At 39.9% G+C, this 21,765-nt stretch overlaps 3 protein-coding genes across 4 annotated transcripts; all 3 read right to left on the bottom strand.

Moving 5' to 3' along the window:
• Positions 1-4,140: 4,140 nt before the first annotated feature.
• Positions 4,141-6,790, bottom strand: LOC112185979 (G-type lectin S-receptor-like serine/threonine-protein kinase LECRK3). The gene has a single exon (XM_024324327.2). It carries the CDS (start codon positions 6,788-6,790, stop codon positions 4,358-4,360), a length of 2,433 nt encoding a protein of 810 aa, XP_024180095.2. The 3' UTR covers positions 4,141-4,357.
• An 835-nt stretch (positions 6,791-7,625) lies between these two features.
• LOC112186086 (G-type lectin S-receptor-like serine/threonine-protein kinase LECRK2) lies at positions 7,626-10,610 on the bottom strand. Its single transcript, XM_024324447.2, has one exon. The coding sequence runs from the start codon at positions 10,434-10,436 to the stop codon at positions 7,836-7,838; it is 2,601 nt and encodes an 866-aa protein (XP_024180215.1). The 5' UTR covers positions 10,437-10,610; the 3' UTR covers positions 7,626-7,835.
• Positions 10,611-15,253: 4,643 nt separating this feature from the next.
• LOC112188954 lies at positions 15,254-21,010 on the bottom strand. 2 transcript variants are annotated; one of them, XM_040514850.1, is made up of 7 exons: positions 20,085-21,010; positions 16,797-17,479; positions 16,568-16,594; positions 16,181-16,294; positions 16,011-16,064; positions 15,837-15,929; positions 15,254-15,755 (listed from the first exon to the last, which is right to left on the bottom strand). In XM_040514850.1, the coding sequence occupies exons 2-7, from the start codon at positions 16,893-16,895 to the stop codon at positions 15,753-15,755; spliced, it is 390 nt and encodes a 129-aa protein (XP_040370784.1). In that variant the 5' UTR covers positions 16,896-17,479; positions 20,085-21,010; the 3' UTR covers positions 15,254-15,752. The 2 variants fall into 2 exon arrangements, with proteins under 2 accessions (XP_040370784.1, XP_024183962.1); XM_024328194.2 differs by having other exon boundaries at positions 15,254-15,733; positions 20,085-20,980.
• Positions 21,011-21,765: the final 755 nt, after the last annotated feature.

The raw sequence follows: 21,765 nt of genomic DNA, 5'->3' as shown, positions 1-21,765 counted from the left end.
TACCTTTTCAAGCCAATCCTTATTTCTTTTTAAAAAATAAAATAAAGTAAAATAAAATCATTCAATCAAACTGTAAATTGACCGGTTTGTTTCAAAGCCTTTTTTTTTTTCCTTGATGGAAAAACCACAATATATTTAGACCGGAGACACATGATGTCACACTCTTTTTAGGGCATAACAGATTTTTTTCAAGTAACTTTAACTGTGTTCTCTAACACAATCAGTACGTATACCATGAATCTTAGAACTAACAACTTATTAAACTTTAGCCTAAGAGTTTTTGAGTTGTTTAAAAGTTTGAATATAGTAAACGTGCCATAATACCTTTTGTGTTCTCTAATAACATGCAAATGGCCAAATTTTAATTCTTCAAATTCAACACGTTTTATAATGAAACATTTCGTACTATATGGGTCATATGTCTTAGTTTGATTATTGTACTTTTGTAAACCAGCAAGTGACTTTTCAACCACCTAGAGTCTCTTTTTGGATGTAGATTTTGACAATATGAAACGTAATTTGGAGATTTCGGCAGATGTTGGTTTGGATTATCACTTGGTTATTTATTTAGTTTGTTCACTTATTGTGCCGAGGAACTTTCTGGATCGAGTTGCATGTTTAGGGTCATCACTTTGATTCTGTCATTGTTTAGTTACATTATGATGTAGGACGAGAATTGGCGCAGTTTAGTCGGAAAACCATAAAAGCAAAGAAGCAGCATAAAATCAAGAAAAGTGATTGGAAAATAAGTAACTCACGCGTATTGAGATTATTAGCCACTGGAATATTCAAGAAGATTTGGTTTTGGACATTTCGGGTTACTCGTACAAAAAGTCAGGTTTTGATTGTGAATCATATTCGGTCAACTTTTGGCCAGAATGTCCGTTTGAGACGCATGATACTTTTCCAGAATGGGAACGACGAGATCTTCAAGACTCACTTTAGTGACCCCTAACGGATTTAGGACAAAATATGTCGTTTTAATAATCCGATTCGGGATTAATATTTTTAAGCTAGTTTTACATTTATTTTAGAATTATTTTATTTTAGGTTTTTAGTTTCCTTTTAAATTTGGATTCTTTAGGATTTCTTATTAGATTTTAATTATGATTAGGTTATGACATAAGCACCATCATGTTTTGTATTAGGATCAGTTGATGATATCAAATTTATTAAAAATTAGAGATTTTTCTCTATTTCTCTGGTGGACTCCAGAACTATGTCTTTTAGGATTTATCGCTTGTAAACCTAGGTTACTTCCGACTGCGTCAGGTGGTATCAGAGCAAGTCTTTCCTATCTCTCTTATTTACCTCGATTATCCATGGGTGACGAACGTACTACCCCAGTTACAAGAGCGGATTTGGATGCCCTTCCCGCTAAGATGATTGCACAGATGACATGCTCAAATGGCAGCCATGAATGCTCAAATGGCAGAATTTCGTGGGTTGTTGGAAGGAAGAAACAACAACAACTGTAACAGAGGTGGGGAAGGACAACGTGCTAGAGCTCCATGTGGTGGTGGAGGTGATATTAATTATGATTCCAAGGTTCTCATAACCAAGGTTGATATTCCTTACTTTTCTGGTCACATGAGCGCGGATGATTTTCTGGATTGTCAGGTTGAAGTGGATAGATTCTTTGAGATCATGGAGGTTCCAGAACACAAGCAAGCTAAGATGGTTTCTCGGAAGCTGAAGAAAGAGGCTGCTTATTGGTGGGATCAGTTGCAAAGCTCTCGTCAGAGGCAAAGAAAAGAGCGTGTTCGGGCATGGCGGAAGATGAAAGGTCTTCTCAAAGAAAAATTTCTGCCTAGAGATTTTTCAATCAAGAATTATCCTCCTAAGGTTTTCGAGAAGAAGTTAGAGTCCAAGTTTTCTTTGCCTGTTGAGATTAGTAGTTTAATTGAAGAAAAGCCAGAAGAATTTCTAATGGAAGAAGCTCCACAAGAATTCATGGATGAAAACCAAGAAGAGGTTAAAGATGAAATTGCTTATGTAGACTCAATACGCGTGAGTTACCTATTTTCCAATCATTTTTCTTGATTTTACGCCGCTTCTTTGCTTTTATGATTTTCCGACTAAACCAGGCCCATTCTTGACCTACATCACATTAACGATTGATGACCAAGTGATATTTATAGGTTGTTCCTTCATCTACGTCCCTAGTAAAAGGCTGAGATCAGCATGAAAGGCCAGGGTTCATTACTCTTTGCATTGTGAATGCAGAAAGGCCTTTGCCATGTGAGAGTAGGTTTGTCGCTGATGCTTGTTCTGAACCAATATAATATATTTAAGCTTACAATTACTGTATTTTTGTTCTTTCCAAAGATGTTGATAGTTTGATACTACATTACTGCTTCCGCTTTCGTTCAGGTCTTTACTTGATGAGCTAACATTTTCATCATGATCTGGTACATAAAAGTGACTAATTTTCTCCTGAATGACGTGGAAATCGATGAATCTAACTCACCTAAAGGAAATGCATGTGAGACACCTAGCATTCTTGTTTGAGAGTTAGACCTTATTTTGTGTTAGAGTATGTGCAATATGTTAATGTTTCATTCTCCAGGATATAGTAAAACATGAAAACCACGTTGCACTATATCTTATGCCTTGGGTTGAACTTTTTACTCGCTATAAATAATAAGACGGCACTTAGAGCCAAACAGATTAAATCTGATGTATCTTGGTGTGAAATGTGGAAGCTATCTGTGTTTGGGGCCTATGGCTAATCAGGGAATGTGTCGAGTAGAATTGAGTGAATCTTCATTTTACTGTTACAGCTCCTTTGATAACTAGTTGGGAACTGCAAATTATATAAATGTCCCATGCTGTAATGCAAGTTGTGTCCGATGCTTAAAAGGCTTCAAATCCAAATATAGGCAGTTTCCTGTATATAGGATTTGTTATCTATTCAGTGGTAACCTTCAGTACTCTTCAAGTATCTGGTGTGTAATCTATGCGCCACTTGTTCTGATCGATACATTGTCAGGCTTCTGAAATCTGGAATGCGTCTGCTTATATCTTATATCTAGAATCAGTTAAGTCACTTAAGTGATATATATCTATATTTAGTTAGTAGGATGAAATAGATGAACATATATATGCAAAGTGATGTTGAAGTATTGCCATATGACTAATGCAGATGCAAAACACTATATTAGTCTTCTCCCCATTCCTTTTTCACTTTCATGACATCTGAAATTTGCTGACGGATTCATAGAACCTTATCTAAGCCCCCACAACCCCCACCCCCCGCCCCCCCCCCCGCCAAATGATCGTTGGATGCAGGTTGCAAATTTGCAATGGTGAAAGTTTGTGCAGGGAGAGATGTGACGGCTTATATTCAGCAGCATAGGAGAGTCAAAGTTTGCGTTGTTACTGATGGCTTGGCTTATCAGTCTGATATTGCTTCTCTGGTTCTGCATTCAGTCAATTTGTTTGTTATGCAAGGCTAGCTTGGAATTGCTACAGTCTCACTGCATCACTCAAATGGTACCTAAAATATGGCCCAATTCAAATTTTGGTATTTTTAAAACTACCCTAGTGTTACCTGAACTAATGTTCCATTACCTATTTTGGTACCTCTGTCCACTTTTCCGTAACCTATTTGTGCACCTCGATGCAAGACTCATCTGATGGAATCTGAAGTGGTTGACTTTTGATCCTTACTTCATGTATGTGTGAGTTGGGGTTAACTAGGTTTTCAGAATTAAACAAAGGGTATGTGTGAGTTGGGGTTAACTAGGTTTTCAGACTTAAACAAAGGGTGTCCAGCAGAAACAGGTGCAGGTGATTATCTTGAGGCTATTGGATCCCAATTGGACATGGCAACCGAAGTTCTTCAGCTTGAACGATATTGTGGAAAGGTAAGAGCTTGCTAAATTTAGTTATTATAGCTAAGAAATCCGCCTATATAAGAAAAGTAAACTAGTTCTCTTTTATTCTCTCACTTGTTCACTTGCATACTGGGATTGAATAGTCTGTCAAATTTCTATGATGTGCTAACCCTATTGAAATTTTTTTTGAATTGCACCCCTGAATTTCTTATATAATCTGGTTCCGAAGTCAAGGATAGCCAAGAGTACAAGATAATCAAAGGGTGTTTAGATATACTTAAATACTTGCAACATGGATAGATACGATCACAACTCTTAGCTTAACACATTTAGCAAGATCACCACTACCATCAAGCATCAATACAATGAACCATACTACAGACAACTCTCTTTGATATATTATTCTATTTACTTTTCCCATACTAGCTCCATGCCGTGTGCCAATAGCATTCTGGTAGCTTATACTTTAACAGACTGCAAATAAGCAGAGGAACATTTCCCAGACTGCTAGTGGTTTATCACATAGAAGCAGTGGTTGGACATGGAGGGATAGATATATCAGTAATGCCTTGTAACATCAATACTACAGACTTCATTGATGGACGTAGAGCTGGTTCATCTTGTATACACCATAATCCCACCTTAACCATATTCTCCAAGCTCTTCTTATTCACTTCTTCGCCACCCACAATAAGCTTATGTAGCTCTCTACTGACAAAGCACTTATAAATCCAAGTAGAAAGAACTATCTCCTCTGCTCTAACACTGACGTCCAAGTTCCTCCTGCAACACACAAGTTCAAGAAGCACTATACCAAAACTGTAGATATCTGCCTTCACTGATATTGGATTGTTCTTTTGCCATTCTGGTGCCAAATACCCTCTTGTCCCTCTTATCCCTGTGAATGTCCTTGTTTGATCAGGCATTAGCAGTTTTGCGAGCCCAAAATCAGAGATTTTTGCATTCCAGAATTCATCCATCAGAATGTTTTGAGGCTTTATGTCGCAATGAATGACAGGGGACTTGCACTCTTCATGTAAATAGAGGAGACCTCTTGCGACATCAACTGCAATTCTCACTCTTTCATCCCAAGCTGGATGCCATTCTTTCTTGAAAAGAAGATCTGCAAGGGAGCCATTGCTCATATATTCATAGACCAGGAGCCTTTTCGAGTCCTCAACAGAGTAACCCAGCAACCGAACTAAGTTCTTGTGATGAGTTCTTCCAATTGCTTGCATCTCCGCTCGAAACTCCCTCTCACCTTCTTCCACCAACTTCTCTAGTCTTTTCACTGCAATGAGTTTTTTCCCTCTATTTAGAGCCCCTTTGTAAACTGCTCCGAAGGAGCCCTTCCCCAATTCTTGCTTGAAACCATTTGTAGCCCTCTTCAGCTCGTTGTATGAAAAAACTCTCATAGTGAGTTCCTCATCAGCCAGCCCCAGATTCCCATTAACCTCTGTCAGCCTTTTGTACCTCAGAACTCGAATTTTGAAAATGTAAAATCCAGATATTGCAAGCGCAACACATGAGAAGAGGATGAGACCCAAGGTTAAAACAAGAATTTGCACAATGACTTTCTTGCTTCGGATAATAACCGTAGTGGGTTCTTTAGTTTCAGTTCCATTATTCTTGCTTTCAGGACTTGTTAAGTTGCTTACCTTGAAGAAAGCTGTGTTGGATTTCTGTAGATCTCTTCTCCAATATCTGAGTGGTGGCTTATGTTTCATACACTTCGTCTGCTCGAACAGAGCTGCTCCACAATTGCAGTCCTCTAGACAAGACCTCTTGCATTCTTCTATGGTCATTGTGGCTTCAAAGTCAGGAGTATCTACCCAGGCCATATTTTCCATGGTGACTATGTCATAAAAGGTTGTATTCTCTTTCCCGCCAGCTGCACATGCCGGTTCTGAATAGTTTCTCAAGCAACCCATAGTCATGCTGTTGGGGTCAGCGTAATCTGATCCAGGAAGGCAATGACAATCTGGTTGGGCATCATTGAGTGTGCAATAGCTGTTAAGGCCACAAACGCCATTAACATCGCAAGGATCATCTGGTGTGTACCACATAATAACAGGTGCTTGGAGTTTGCCTTTGTCAGGATCCATCTGATGAGAATACACCCGTAGAACTCCGTTCACGCTAACAGTTGCCCGATATACGGTGTTATTGGCTAGATCATCATTACCACCACCCAAATTGATGACACTGTAAACTTCCGAGCTGGTGGTGTTGATTAGAGCCAGACGGCCATCTGTACTGTTAAGATAGAGGTGAAGGTTCAAGATCCCATTAGTACCTGAAGCATAGTAGGCATCTACCGGAGAGTTTTCAGAGTTTGTTGGGTACAGAACAAGGTTTCCGTCAAGCTGCAAGTTGAGATGAAAATGTCCTGTTGAGTGGTCAGCATCGGACAAACTGGAGACTAATTGACCCCCAGCCGGCAGAGTCTGACCACCCAGGATAGTATCAGTAGGATGACTGAAACTCTCCCAGATCACTTTATTGTTTTCATCGAAAAGAACGAAGTTTCCAGAATCAAGCATGGAGGCAGAGGAAACATAACCGTTTGTTGCACTTGCGATGACCTTGGTCACTTTTTTATGACCTTGGTCACTGGTTAGAACAAGCTTGCCATCATTGGCTAACTGCAGCTGCACTGTATTATTTGGTGAGGGCAGCAGTGGGGGATCATCACGGTTTGCTGTCCATACAGTTGTGTTTACAGTTGTGTTTCCGTCTACTCCCACCAACCAAATTCCAACAGCGAAACCACTTCCTTGCTGATAAAAGCCGAATTCGAACTGGCCGGAGGCAGAAGGCCATGAGCTGTTGCGAGTTTCTGGAAAGATTGAAGATCCCAGGCGTATGTGGCTAGAATTGTTGTTTTGTTGAGCTCCTTTACATGGAGAATATAGTGAGAAGAGAAGGATAGCAATGCCAATGGAAGCCATAATCCTATGCATGCTTGGATTATTTTCAGAACTCTCTCTTTACTCTCATCAATGTGTGAGCAAAAGGATTAATTAATATAATTTTTAATACAGTGTGTAGACTTATCTATTATTGACGGAAAATACCCAACTGAACAAGCCACTCATTATTGAGCATATCAGCGTGCTTGACTTGCAAGTCTTCCTGTGGAGTTACCCCCATTATTTCCAAGGTAACTTTAACTTGATATAATTTTTTTCTAATAATTGAAAAGTCTTGTGCGTAAAATAAGTGTCTTGTGCGTAAAATAAGTAACATAGAAATGTGTTCATTAGTTACTGTTTAGTTCATTGAATTAATGGCAGTTTAGTTTTCCTTTGGTTCTATTCCAAAAATGTGTCGGTAAATGTCACCACCTAAGAGCTAATAGGCAAATTTCAACATCGTAGACCAGGAGTCAATAGATGCATTATTAGTGACTTGGTCTGAAATACTTGCAAGATTTCTGAGCTTCCGAGAAACAAATAATCGAAGCTTCTTGACATCACCACATGTGATGTGAATCATGTGATGATCAAAGTCTTCACGTGTAAGCTTGATAAGACTGCACATGACAGCTATTCTTTAGTTTCATCCGGAATTTAAGGATGAAATTTGCACGAAATGATAGAACGAAAAATTCGTACCCCGCTCGGGTCTTTCGAAGAATTGAAACTTTTAACCTGTGCACTATTGAGGCACAATTTGCACCAAGTCACCAACTTACATCAAGAAAAAGATACTCGTAATTGATCCAATCGACTTTCTTTCAATGACAAAGAACAGAGTCCAGAAACATTACTGATACGAACATGATTTGTCATAACGCATTGAAGCCATGATTTCTTTCAATTACAAAGAACAGTCCAGAAACATTTCTTTCAGCTAGAAGAGACTAATCTTTACCAACACCAAATTAGCATGAAAGAGTGTAGATCGATAAGTCTAGGTTATTCCTATAACACACACGTACAATATTGCACACGTATACATAATTTATCAAGACAGAAATTGGAAACACATTCATCAAACAAGAGAGGGAAGCTCTGGACATGGTGGAACTGGTATGTCCATTGTCCCTTCCAACATCAAGATTACATTCTTCATGAAAGGACGCAAAGCTGGATCATCTTGAACGCACCACAACCCCACTTTCACCATTCTTTCTAGGGTCTTCAAATCTACATTTTCATCTTCCTCCACAAGCTTATCTAATTCTCCAGCAGCAAAGCATTTACTGACCCAACTCGAAAGAATTATCTCATCTGGTGTTGAAACATTTACTTCTATGTTTCTTCTACAACATACAATCTCTAAAAGCACAATACCAAAACTGTAGATATCAGCTTTTACAGATATGAAAGCATTCTTCTGCCATTCAGGCGCCAAGTAACCTCTTCTCACCTGTTCGACTGTTCCCGCTCCTCCTTCTCCTCCTCCAGTAGAGTTGATTTTTGTTTCATTTGGCACCAGCCTGGCCAAACCGAAATCAGATATCTTAGCCGTCCAAGTATGATCCAAGAGTACGTTTTGGGGTTTCAAATTGGAGTGAATGATATGGACACTGCATTCGTCATGTAAATAGAGGACCCCTTTAGCCACATCGAATACAAGTCTTACCCTTTCTTTCCAAGATGAGTGCACACTTTTGGCCTTAAAGATAAGATCCGCAAGTGAGCCGTTGCTCATGTATTCATAAACAAGAAGCTTCCGAGAACCCTCAATACAGAAACCAAGCAACTGAACTAAGTTTCTGTGGTGAGTCCGTCCAATGGTGGTAATTTCAGCTATAAATTCCCTTACTCCTTCATCAACCACTTTCTCCAGTCTTTTAACAGCAACAGTTTTGTTAGAGCTGGCCCCGGACAGAGTTCCTTTATAAACAGCTCCGAAAGTACCCCTTCCTATCTCTTCCTTGAAGCCATCTGTTGCTCTTTCGAGCACAGCATAAGAAAACGATTGTAAAGTGAAGTACTCTTGATCAGCTAATGCCAAACTCGAATGCTTCAAAAGCTTCTCGTACCTATGAACTCGGTGCTTGTATATGGTGAAACTCGAGATGGCAAGGACAAAACACAAGAATGCAATGGAACCCAGAGTGATGGCAATAATTAGAATTAGACTATTATTCTTGCTTTCAATTACCGTCAGGCTTTTGGGTAGTTCGGGAAAATTGTTTGGCTTGCCATCCATATTTCTCGGTAGAAGCACTTTGAAGAAACCCTTAGAGGATATACTTGAATTTGTTTTGCCATATAAAAGTGGAGGCTTGTATTTACTGCAATTAGCATCTGTATATAGCACAGCCCAACAGTTGCAGTCTTCCAGGCAAGAGTCACTGCAATCTTCCTTGTTTTGAATAGGTATCACTGAATAAGGATGATTAATCCACGATGTATTGTCCAAGGCCTCTACCTTGTACCGCAGCCGTGGCTTCTCATTTCCGGTGCAGCCGTCTACAGTGAAATTATGGTAGCACCCCAGAGACTTCTGACTGGCGTTGTTGTAAACAAACCCAGGGTAACATTTGCACTCAACTTCAGCTGCTTTGTTTTGCATGACTACTTCACAATAACTGTTGAAGCCACAAATGCTTTTGACGTCGCATGGACCTTGCAAAGCTGACCAAATAGCCATTACAGCTCCCTCTGAACTACCGGACATCAGAAAGTTATGCAAGTACAATCTGAAAATCCCATAGACATCAAGTGTTGCTCGGTAGATTGTGGTTTGATTGTCTTGTGGGTGATGGTACGAGCCGTTTGCCAAGACCCGAGTACTCAGACCACTGGGTTGGTTTTTATCAAAAAAAAAAAGACCACTGGGTTGGTTATTCAAAACGAGAAAGCCTGATAGGTTGAGACTAAGTTGGTAACTTCTAGTATCGGTTATAGCAGCCCAATAAGCAAAATGACCGTTTAGCCGGTAGGCTACAAGGTTTCCATCAGCCTGCATCTCCAGGGAAAATCGCCCGCTGGAGTGGTCTGTAGCAGATGCACTAGATACCAAGGCCATGTCTGCCTCCAAATCTTGGCCTCCCAGTATTGTGTCAGTTGGGAAATCAAAGCTCTCCCATATAACAAAAAAAGTCTCATTATACAGCACAAAGTTTCCGGAATCACGCATAGCTGCAGCCTCCGTTGATGCATTTGATATCGCACTAGTTTCTAGTGAACTTGAGCCATTAGTAATACGTATTTCTTGGCCTCCCTCTGACCGAAGCAAGAGACCGTCTCTTGTTAGTTTCAGTGTAGAGTTTGGGGAGACAGGGGGGTCATCTCGATTTGCAGTCCACACTACTGTGTTGTTTGGTGGATTAAGAAGCCGTATACCAACAGCAAAGCCGTTGCCTTGTGGGTAGAAACCGAAGGCGAAACGGCCAGAAGATGACAACCATGAAGAAATACTGAGGTTATCAACATTGGGGGATAGAGAGGAGCCCAGGCTGATTAAATTGGATTTGGAGTGGTTTCTTTGAGCTTTTACATTGGGCATGATCGAGATAATAATCAAAACAGTACTGAGTAAGAATATAACCAGTACAGAAGAAGAAGCCATGAGGGAGCTAGGAGTTCGATAGCTAGACTGATCAATCAACACAGAAAAATCTCTATTATTGAAGAACATCCATAAGAGCAAATGCACCGGCTGTTTGATTGGGTGACCAATCAGAGGAAATGAGGAAAAGAAGGAATGCAGCGGCAATTCGTGGGTCCCAGCAAGTCGAGCAATTGGCTGTCCGAGAATTAGCAACTCAATTGCCTGACCAAGGTTGAGGCTCCCACACTTATGTGGGTTTCTACCAAGGCCCAGATCTCTTTGATATCAATTCAACGGCCTTTATTTAATTGACAAAGTCAATTTATTTATTTTAATGTCTTCTTTCCATAAAAATCCAAAACAATGAAAAAAAAATCTCAATTTGTTTAACTATATGTTTTGAAATGCCCATTTGCTTCCCTTCACTTCATATACAAAAAAATCAGAAATTTTTACAAACTCTTTATCTTTCAACATCCATCTAATAATCAAATTTTAAATTTAATCTCATGCGTAAATTATTTAAATAATCTATTTTAAAGTCCAAATAGTATATTGACATTAGAATTGCCTTTTATTGGTGCATTTACAAAGTGAAGATAATTGCTAATTTTGGATGAATAGTGGATTAGCAAGTACCGATTTAGTAGGCAAATCAACAATTGCCCTTGGCACATGAGTGCATCTTCTCTTATGAAGTGTAGTTGCTAAAGATCCAACTTTTCTCTAAATCCGTAATTGTAGTTGGTTCTGTACTCCTGAGTTCATACTGTATGGTCATAATTGTACTTTTCCTTTTCACCAGAAAAGAAAAGACCATCTTTTGATGAAGTCTTCCCCTGGTCTTTTTCAGCTTTAATACCAGGACCCAACCCCCGAACTAGGAAATTAAGGAGAAATAATTTATAGGTAAAAGGAGTCTTGTGGAATTTTCTGTTATTTCAAGAGCAAATTAGTTATTTGAAAGTTCCAACTTCACCTCCCATTCTCACATTAGTCAACATCATGCAACGTCAAGTCAGATCCCACCACATTTTTCACCAGAATATAAGAGAATCTATCTTTTGATGAAGTCGTCCCCTGATGTGGATTATTCAATAATCGAAGTCGATTTGCTTTATAAAAAGAAATGAACCATAACTATGTAACCCTATTCCTAATAGATTAACCCCAAAATAGCATATCCAAATTATAATAAAGCCCATTGAGGCCATAATTGCAGAATTTACGCTTTCATAATTTTTATTTGTTCGATAACAGGACCCAACCCCCCAACCAGGAAAGGAGAATAATTGATAGGTAAAAGGAGTCTTGTGGAATTTTCTGTTATTTCGAGAGCAAATTAGTTATTTGCATTAGTTATTTGAAAGTTCCAACTTCACCTCCCATTCTCACATGAGTCAACATCATGCCACTTCACCTCCCATTCTGACTTGACTACATTTTTCACCAGAAAAGAAAAGACTCTATCTTTTGATGAAGTCGTCCCTTGGTCTTTTTTAGCTTTAATAACATGACCAAACCCCCCAACCAGGAAAAGAGAAATAATTGATAGGTATAAGGAGTCTTGTGGAATTTCTGTTATTTCGAGAGCAACGTCAAGTCAGACCCCACCACATTTTTCGCCAAAAAGAAAAGACTCTATCTTTTGATGAAGTCGTCCCCTGGTCTTTTTCAGCTTTAATAACATGACCCAACCCCCCAACCAGGAAAGGAGAAATAATTAACCCGTATAAGGAGTCTTGTGGAACTTCTGTTATTTCGAGAGCAAAGTCAAGTTAGACCCCACCACATTTTTCACCAGAAAAGAAAAGACTCTATCTTTTGATGAAGTTGTCCCCTGGTCTTTTTCAGCTTTAATAACATGACCCAACCCCCCAACTAGGAAAGGAGAAATAATTGATAAGTAAAAAGAGTCTTGTGGAATTTCTGTTATTTCAAGAGCAAATTAGTTATTTGCATTAATTATTAGAAAGTTGCAACTAGGGCTGGGCGTTTAAGCCCAAAAACCCGCAAACCCGGATCGGCCTGTCAAAGCCCGACCCTAATTTTTTTTTTGTCCAAACGGTTCGGCCCCGGGCCTTGTGTTTTAAACAAACGGTTCGGGCCGGGCCTTGTGTTTCAAAGTTGAAAAGGCCCGTCAGGCCCGTATTAGAAATAAAAAGACAGATGTCCATGTATTATTGGTTCTAAAATAGAGACTAAAATCCTTATCATAGGATCGAACACACAACATTCTACTCTTCACGCAAACCTAATCTTCAGCCTTCATTTCTAATTTCAAGTTTTCCTTAATTCTACACGATCTGAAGGCTGCCTCCATCTTTCTCAATTTCTCCTTCTCCTCCGCCATAGCTATGAGGCCGAGACATCGATCGAGACGCCGATCGAGACTCTCTTTCTCTCTTCACTTCACCTTCACGGCGTCTCCTTCTTTCTCCCTCACAGATCGAGACATCGATCGAGACGCCGCCCAGGACTGCTCTCCCCCTCTCTCTCTTTCTCTCTTCACTTTACCTGCACGGTACCTCCTTCTTTCTCCCTCATAGATCGAGACACCATAATCCACATCATAAGCCAACTCAAAGCCAGAGAATAGGAGCCTGTTGTTCTTCAGGTCTGCCACTCTCGTTTTAGCTTCATGGGTTTCTCAGTTGATTAAATTTGATCTCTTTTTTGTGCTTATTTGGTTTGTAGCTAAACTGGGATTTGGGTTTTTGTTCAGTTCATTGGTTTTTGTATTTTGTTTAGTTCACTGGTTTTTGTATTTTAAGTGTTTGTTGAGAAAATGAGGTCGGGAAAATGATCATTTACCCAATTTCAGCTTAAAAATTGCCCACTTGCTTCACAAACTGTTTTTTAACCTCATTTACCCAAAACACTCTAAGGGATTATTTCCCTAATACCCAATTAATTCTTCTTCTTTTTTTTGAGACTTTTTTGCCCTCTCCTTCATTTTCACTTAGAGGGAGAAGTCATCCTCCACCTTGCCGGCCTCCTGTGACCAGTGGCCGGGCGCCGACTCCGGTGACCGGTGACATGAATCCGGCTACTGGACTGGTGTCCGGATTCTGGCATCTGAATTTATTGCCCCCTAATAATACCCAGTAACCATATTATTGCCCCCCAGTAATCATATTATTGCCTCCCAAATTCACATTATTTATGTCGAGTGAATTGTATAAACTCCCAAAACCAAAATGAATACACTATAGGTCACAATTGATCATATTATTGCCACCCAATACTCATATTATTGCCTCCTAATAATCATATTATTACCCTCCAATCATCATATTATTGCTCTCAAGTGAACCAAAATGAATACATTACAGATACCAAAAAAAAAAAAAAAATCAGGATACCAAAAAAAAAAAAGTGCTCTGGGCACCCATCAACGTGTGAGGCCGGCTAGTTTTTTCGCCAGTGCTTCCCTGCGGCGGGTTGGGGTCTCTTTGTTTCGGGTATTCACGACAGCGTTGGCTTCCTTGATCTGCTGCCTGTGCTTGCTAGGTTCTTGCCTCCGAAAATGGTTGTACTTGCAGATCGGTCGAAGTACTTGCAGATTGATCAAATCCTCCTTGAAATTCTAGCCAAGCAGCCGGAGCAGGATCAGAAGCCGAGATCGCTGGTCTGCAAGCGGTGGCTGAGCCTCCAGGGCCGGCTTGTGAGGTCCGTGAAGGTGAAAGACTGGAGCTTTGTGGAGTCGGGTCGGGTTATTTCAAGCTTTGTGGAATCGAACGGCGACGAGAACGTTGGAGTAGCTGGAGCTCCGACTGGAGCTTCTTCGTCGTCTTCAGGTTTGGACTGCATCTTCGGCGCGGCGATCGTAGAGAGAGAGAGAGAGACCGGAGGTGGAGATCATAGAGAGAGAGAGAGAGAGAGAGAGAGAGAGAGAGAGAGAGAGAGTGGAGGTGTGCAGATCGGGGGGAGAGCGAGAGAGTTTGGGAAGGAGAGAGAGACTGAGAGGAGAGGGATAGGTTTTAATTTAATTAATAGGGGCTAAAATGTCAATAGATGTTAGATTGGGTAAATTGGGTTAAAAAAACTCTTGCTGGAGTAAGTGGACAATTTTTAGCCTAAAATCAGACAAGTTGAACCAGACCCAGCAGCTCCAATTGCACCAACAGCTCCGACATCTACTCGTCCTCCCAAACCAGTCAAAGGCAAGAGGAAGAAGGCTGAGAAGAAGCCAGTCAAGTCCCTAAAGGTCCAGATGCAGTCCGACAAATGGGTACACTTCGAGAAGTTTTATGAGTATTTGTATAATTTGAATGTGGACTTCGTATTTAAATTTAGACACTTTGTATTTGAATTGTAGCTTCGTTCTTGATGAGTATTTAAATTTGGATATTATGTATTTTGGATATTGCAACGTCAAGTCCAACTGAAATTCCAAGCAAAAAACCAATTTGATTGCAACAAGGTTCGAACCTTGGTTATCTTTATGCACTTTGAATGCCTTGACATCTCTGCTACACCTGCAGATGTGTTTATAGACAACATTGTAATATATATTCTTTTCCATATGAATCTAAAAACTTAGGTAAATGTAGACATCCCAATCCCTCCGATTCCAAGTTAAAAAATTAACAGCTACATGCCCATCTCTACTACTATAATTGGAGGCCCTCTTCTGGCGCATATTGACTATGAATATGCTTGAGCAATCCTCTCTCCACTTCAGAATGTAGAGGAAGACTGGAGCCTTTTGGAGAACGAGGACTATGGCTCGTTGTAAGGGGTTGCGGGTCTTTTTGTACCAATCCTGTTTTCACCATCCCTATACTTGGTAGATTATTCGATCAGGAACTAGCTGTTGCAGAGATCCATCGACTAATGTCGGTGATCATTCTCATTCTTGCTGGGGAAATGTTGTGAGATCGTGATTCATATCCCTGAACTGAGCCAAACCAGTAACAGATTTCAACTGATATAGTCTTTGCAAGGTGTATGAATAAGTACAAGGTTACCATTGAATTAAACAGGTTGATAAGGTATTAAGGCCCCTCATCCTGTTAGTCCAAGAGTAGAAGTATCTGCAAGCATTACAATTTAAGTTTAGGACACAAGACAAGGGAACAGACGGTCTAGCCAGTTTTTGCCTTCCAAGTATTTGCCCTTCCCTCAATTTCTACTGGGTCCGGCAGGCCATCCTTCCACAGCACCACACCCAACTAGTTAACTTTGCTCGGAAGCCAACCTCGTCATTATCGGTAATATTGTCTGTTTGCAAGTCGTTATCGCCTCTTACGCTTACTTGAATCAAATTCCATATCTTTGTCTGGGGCAAAGCCACTTTTCCACCCACCCAGTGAGCATCAAAGTTGAATATCAGCACCACCCTCTGGAGATTGACCCCTATTGTAGTTATCCTCTGTAATCTGCACGAATGGATTTAAATCACTAGTAATTGTACTATATTGCACAGTCGATCCCTATAATGCAGTTTAGTGCTAACATTTGCAATTCATTTTGCTGACTAACCTGCTTTTTAGAATTCCCGCCAACCTCTTCGATGGTTCTGTACCTATATTTATCTGCCGACTTCACCAATTCCAACTCTCGCCGACACTCAGCCTGTAATCATTTCCTTTGCGAGTGAGGGAAAATTATGTAAAACTCTTGTGACCAAAATAACAAAAGAAATGTTCATCTCACTAATTCCCCCTTCAGCACCGCAGCTTCAGCTTCCTTTGTCTTGAGTGCCAGCTCCTGTTACAAACAATAATAAATGTTACAATGTCAATGAAGTGGACTTAATGAATACGACTAATACAATGTAATCAATCAAACGTATTTTCATCTCCTGTTTGAGACGGAACCCTCACACTGTCCCTCTTCAGGCGCAAAATCTCGTCACGCGCCTTTAGCGACTGCTCTGTTGCTATTGATGTCAGACCAGCAATCTGCTGAAGTAATGTTGACGCTGTGTCGGCACTAACCTGTGTAACAGATCACATCGCGTCACATACTTAATTTTGAGGAACCCAATACCGTATCCCAAACTAGATGGGGAAATTTCCCAACCCAACCCGCATGAGTCAATCCATTTCATATTCCATTTCTGAAAGAATACAGAAAGAATTCGGCCGCAATTACCACTTTAACATGTGGTGACAATGATACATAGCTATAAGTCACTCCCCGTGGTATGTCAACGTGATCGCATCTATACTCATCACCGAACCCTACTAGGTTAATGTAATGTCACTCACCTCCACTATTGGTGCAGTTTCTTCCCCCTGCAAACATGACAACCTTCATCATTATTACAACTCACACAAGTATGATTCAGATACAACATTGTTTGAAGCAGGCCCAAACCGATTCATATTCATTTCTTCACCCTGTAACTGTTCTTATTTTCCAATCATGGTCACCAGATAATATAGTACAAAACCAGAACATTACTGTCCCAAGTGATAAGAGTACATCAGAGTATACCTGATTAAACAATTTGGCCCTTGGCTCTGCCTCTATCTTGTTGAAAAGATCCTTCTCAGTGTCTCCCACAAACTCAAACCCCCCATTGCTTTTCACCATGTAGTCATCTGCCCTAGAGGTGCTGACTGAACAAGTGTGCCTTGCACCGAAGTGTCCATGTCTGCATTAGTAACCGAACCATTGGAATGCATGGCAAGATCGTGATTGTGTTCGGTTTTGAATTCAGTGATAATGTATGTTTGACTATTCTTATTGAAATGGATACAGCATGCTGCTAGGCAGTTGCATCGGGTCTCTTGCTTAGCATTACGAACACGGTCCTCTTTTTGCAGCCACTTTGCTTCTCTTTTACCTTCTTTATTACAAACCAATCTTCGCCTCGTTATCCTGCCTCCAATCCCTCTAGTAACCCTCTGCAATCTTGCAATAAAACCAAGTGCAGTTGCATACATTCTATACCAATTTTCGGCATCATCCAGAGTGGTGAATTCTCTTCCTTCTACATCATCCGCAGTCAATTCTGCAAAACTTTTCCCAACACGGCTTTTCCCCATAACTGACCCTCTCTTCCTGTTGTGGTTCAGTTAAGTCCTGATCAGCAGATTGGACCTCTGTGTATCGGCAATCACTCGAACTGGGATGCTCAAAGTTCATGCTTGGATAAATCAAGATGTCTGAAAAGCCTATTTGAAAATCAAAAATCGATGTCAGCAAACTAAGCATCTGGCCATCTGGGTTGAAACTATTTAACAGTATGAAATTCAAATGGCGCATACAACAGATGTATAATGGTCAAATTCTATTGCTTAACTGCCTAACTACCTGACAAACCAAGTTCTTCTGCAACTGAACATGAAATTCAAAATCACTTAAAAGCACATAAAGGGTGCATGAATAAACATGCCAGTATGTTTATTCAGGCAATCTGAAACTATCAGAACCTAACACAATTCCAAAAAACAAAACTCTTGACAAGGTGCACTTCAAATGACAAGCAATTCATAAAAGTTGTCAACTAAGTTTCCACCTCTCTTAACCCTTGCCAGTCGTTACAAACCACAAAGATACGGCACAAGCCCGCCATGGTATGTTGACGTGCTTACAAGGAATAAAGGCTCCCAGAAAGACCAATGAATACAAGACACAGAATCCAGAGAAGATCATAACTTACAGCTACTTTCATCCAAGAATATAACACATTAACTAATATTCCTTATTGCTTATGGACAGTCTTTCCAATTCATAGGTAATAAGATATGCTTATGGCCAGGCACTGTGCTGCAATGCACAGTTGGAGCATTTCACAAGCGCCAAAGGGGTTTATCTTGGGCCTAGGAAGCCTTTGGGTTCCCCTTGACAAAGTCCAAAAAAAAAGGAAAAAAAAAAAAAAACATGAATTTGATAGTTTACTATAGCTTTACCATTTGAGTGGTGGGTGTCCTAATACTAAGGCTACCAAACCAAGTTCAACAAGTGTAGAATATGAGATAATAGTCCAGGGGAAATGTGGACACCAGAACAAATTTAGGTATTCAACAACTTTTACAAGGCTACAGCACGGACGATCAAGGTAAGAGAGAAAGATCAAGGTGAGGGTGATGATCAAAACCTCCCTTGAGTTTGATCAATTGTATGGGGTTTTGAGATTGGGGAGTAGGAGAAAGGTGGAGCCGCCGTTGCCGTTGGATAGAAGTTCGTCGGGAAAAGAAGGATCATGGCATGAAAGGATGTTCGTGCAAATTAAATTTCTGTGGGTAATACCCAATGGGTAGAAATACCAACTTTACCTTACCGTTCATAGTACTGAAAGGAAAACTTGAGTGGTGGGTGTCTAATACTAAGGCTACCAAACCAAGTTCAACAAGTGTAGAATATGAGATAATAGTCCAGGGGAAATGTGGACACCAGAACAAATTTAGGTATTCAACAACTTTTACAAGGCTACAGCACGACTCTAAAGCATCAACATGCCTGAAAAGAGGCCACTAGTTGAAAGAAACCAGAGCACCCATTTGATGACAATAAAACTACTGCAGCATAGATTTCATGTATTACCAGGGAAAATTTACGATGGTTTAACTTGCTAAATCTATGTAACAACTGTTATAGGAAGCAAAATTACTTGTCCAAATGCTCTAAATTATTTGGGGGCAGTGACGAATATGATGGGGTATCTACAATTATCCCACCGAGTTTCGATTAATTCAACTATCACAGTGCAACAATTCAGATATTTTGCATTGCTACATTTACACAATCCTCCTTGAAATGTTATTCATTCTACTTCGATTTCGATTCCGAGTAACGGTGTCTAGCCATATACACTCATAGACTGATAAAGCAACAACAACAACATAGTGAGGAGTTCTAAACACCCACCATATGTTCACATACACTTGAATTAGAAATCACTGTCATCCAAGTGTTCAATTAATTTCAAGTGCTCAAATCCCACACTGGAACCCTAATAAGTCAGTAGTTTTAATGGAGGAACAAAACCAACATGAATCAAATTCGTTTGGAACAGATAGGCTGAAAGCTTTTCAATACCGAACACAGCAATGCAAGCCAGAAATGTCCTTGATGGAATAATTCCATCTCAGCTACTGTGTTAACAACTACCTACACCCCAGATCTCTACTCTTCTTCAATCATTTTATATATAGATACTAATCCATTGCAAAATGTCAAAATTTAAACTTTGTCATCACCAATAAGAAAAATAACAAATAGAGATACAAGAAAAAAGGAATATGAACTCCAAAAACCAACAACAATCATAGATCCATTAGATCATAATAGAGATTTCTACTGATGATTCATACATGAAGCAACAGAAAAACAAAAAAAAAAAAAACAATTAGACAATTAATTTAACTATCATAAGCCACCTAGTAATTGAGTGACCACAACTACAAAACCCGAAATTAATTGTTAAGACAAATATTGAAAACAGCAAACTCAACAGTCCTTACTGCTCTCTCCATTCACACCAGTACACTCTCTGTCGATTACCCAAAGCACTGAAGAAACCCACCCAATAAAGGTTCAAAGACTTGTTAGCACATAAGAAACAATACAAAGATCGAAACTTTCAGCCATCACTACTTCACCTCAGAAAACTAACTACTCTAAAATCACAAAATACACAAGGCCTTTGGTCCGAGGTTTTAACCTAAGCTCTGATACCATTTGTAACAGCCCTCACCCAGAATAATTGAAAATAATTTGTTGTTTTCCTGACAATAAAAACATCATATGGTAATAAACAAACCGATCAAATCTTACCATCAAGTAGACCTTGCTGAAATGGGTATTATCAGACCTATGTCGATCTCAGCAGCAATCGACCTTCAGACTCCTCCATAACACCAACAAGTTTTCCTTTCAGTACCATGAACGGTAAGGTAATTGGCTTCAAGACCTATGGCCAAGCTCTGCTGATTGTAAAGTTGGCATTTCTACCCATTGGGTATTACCCACAGAAATTTAATTTGCACGAAAATCCTTTCATGCCATGATCCTTCTTTTCCAGACGAACTTCTATCCAACGGCAACGGCGGCTCCACCTTTCTCCTACTCCCCAATCTCAAAACCCCATACAATTTATCAAACTCAAGGGAGGTTTTGATCATCACCCTCACCTTGATCTTTCTCTCTTACCTTGATCGTCACCTTCACCTTCACTTTACAATCCATGTACAGAACCAGCTATTTCACATCTTATCTATAATCACTTCTTTAATACCAATCAATGTGAGCTTGTTCGTCGGAGCCAAACCCGAATCCGAGATCCAACAAGAACAAATCGGAAGGCATGGTGGTCATCCGGTGTCAGATCGGAAGAGACTCGAAATCGTCACTGAAATTGCTACTGTTATCAGTCGGACGCCAAGTGCTTAAGAGCCTTGAGGCAACTGTAGCGATCGGAGTCTTCGTCGGATTTGGTTTTTAAAGAGAGGGAGAGAGAGTAGCCCGGATTTGATTTTCAAAAACTAAAAACTCTGGGTATTGGGTCAAATATAGGTACCCACGGGTAATACGAATACCCACCCCTTTTTTTATGGGTATTTTTTTAAAACACCCATACCCACCCAAAATCAGTGAATGGGTACCCATACCCGTAAAAATTTACCTTTTGGGTATAAAAATATACCCAAGAGTCACAACTGCTCAGGAGGGTTCTAGAGACGAGAGAGAAAAATGCTCGAAATAGAGGGTTCCAAACACAGAGAAATGGGGGAGGTATGGATCGAGTTGTTTCTCAAAGGATTCTTTCCCCTCGTGTATTTATAGTTATATATCGACGGGTTAGATTAAACGGTGTTAATGTTGATGGCCAAGATTATACCCTTTTTTTCTTTTTAAATGTTTTATTTTATTTATTTATTTCTTTACCTTCTAACCTTCTCTTTTTGTAATAAATAAATCGATTGTCAAGAATACTCGCTAGAGTTTCTACGAAATCGCCGAATTGAACACTTTTGATATTAAATCTTTAAATATAGATTTCACTTCATTTATACGTTCCAACAACTTGATAAAAATAACTAATTATGTAGGGTAACTATACACTATTAATGATTTCGTCATGTCTGGTAAGGATGCGATTTGCTCTTGGTCGTTTCTCGATGCAGAGCCGTCAAAATTGCCCCGTTCGTATGCCGTGGTGGTGGAGAAGCCTGTGGTTTCCATGGAGCATCTGCTTGCGCTTGAATTTCATGACGGAAAAGTAACAGTCTGTCTGAATCTTTGCGTTTGCAAGAACTTTTTTGGAAGGAAAAGTCGAGCCTTCGTTGGCTTTCAGATGGAGACCGCAACACAAGTTTCTTCCATGCTATGTGTCGAGCTCGACATAACCGTTCTCCTATTACTACATTGAGAGATGGTGATCAGGTTTTTCATGATCCTCTTACTATTCAGAACCATATTGTTGCTTGCTACGCAGATCTATTTGCTAACCATGCAA

This window comes from Rosa chinensis, chromosome 2 (genome assembly GCF_002994745.2).
Source record: "Rosa chinensis cultivar Old Blush chromosome 2, RchiOBHm-V2, whole genome shotgun sequence".
Lineage (NCBI taxonomy): Eukaryota > Viridiplantae > Streptophyta > Magnoliopsida > Rosales > Rosaceae > Rosa > Rosa chinensis.
The sequence above is the reverse complement of the archived record's forward strand: the minus strand, read 5'-3'. Positions and strand labels throughout refer to the sequence as shown.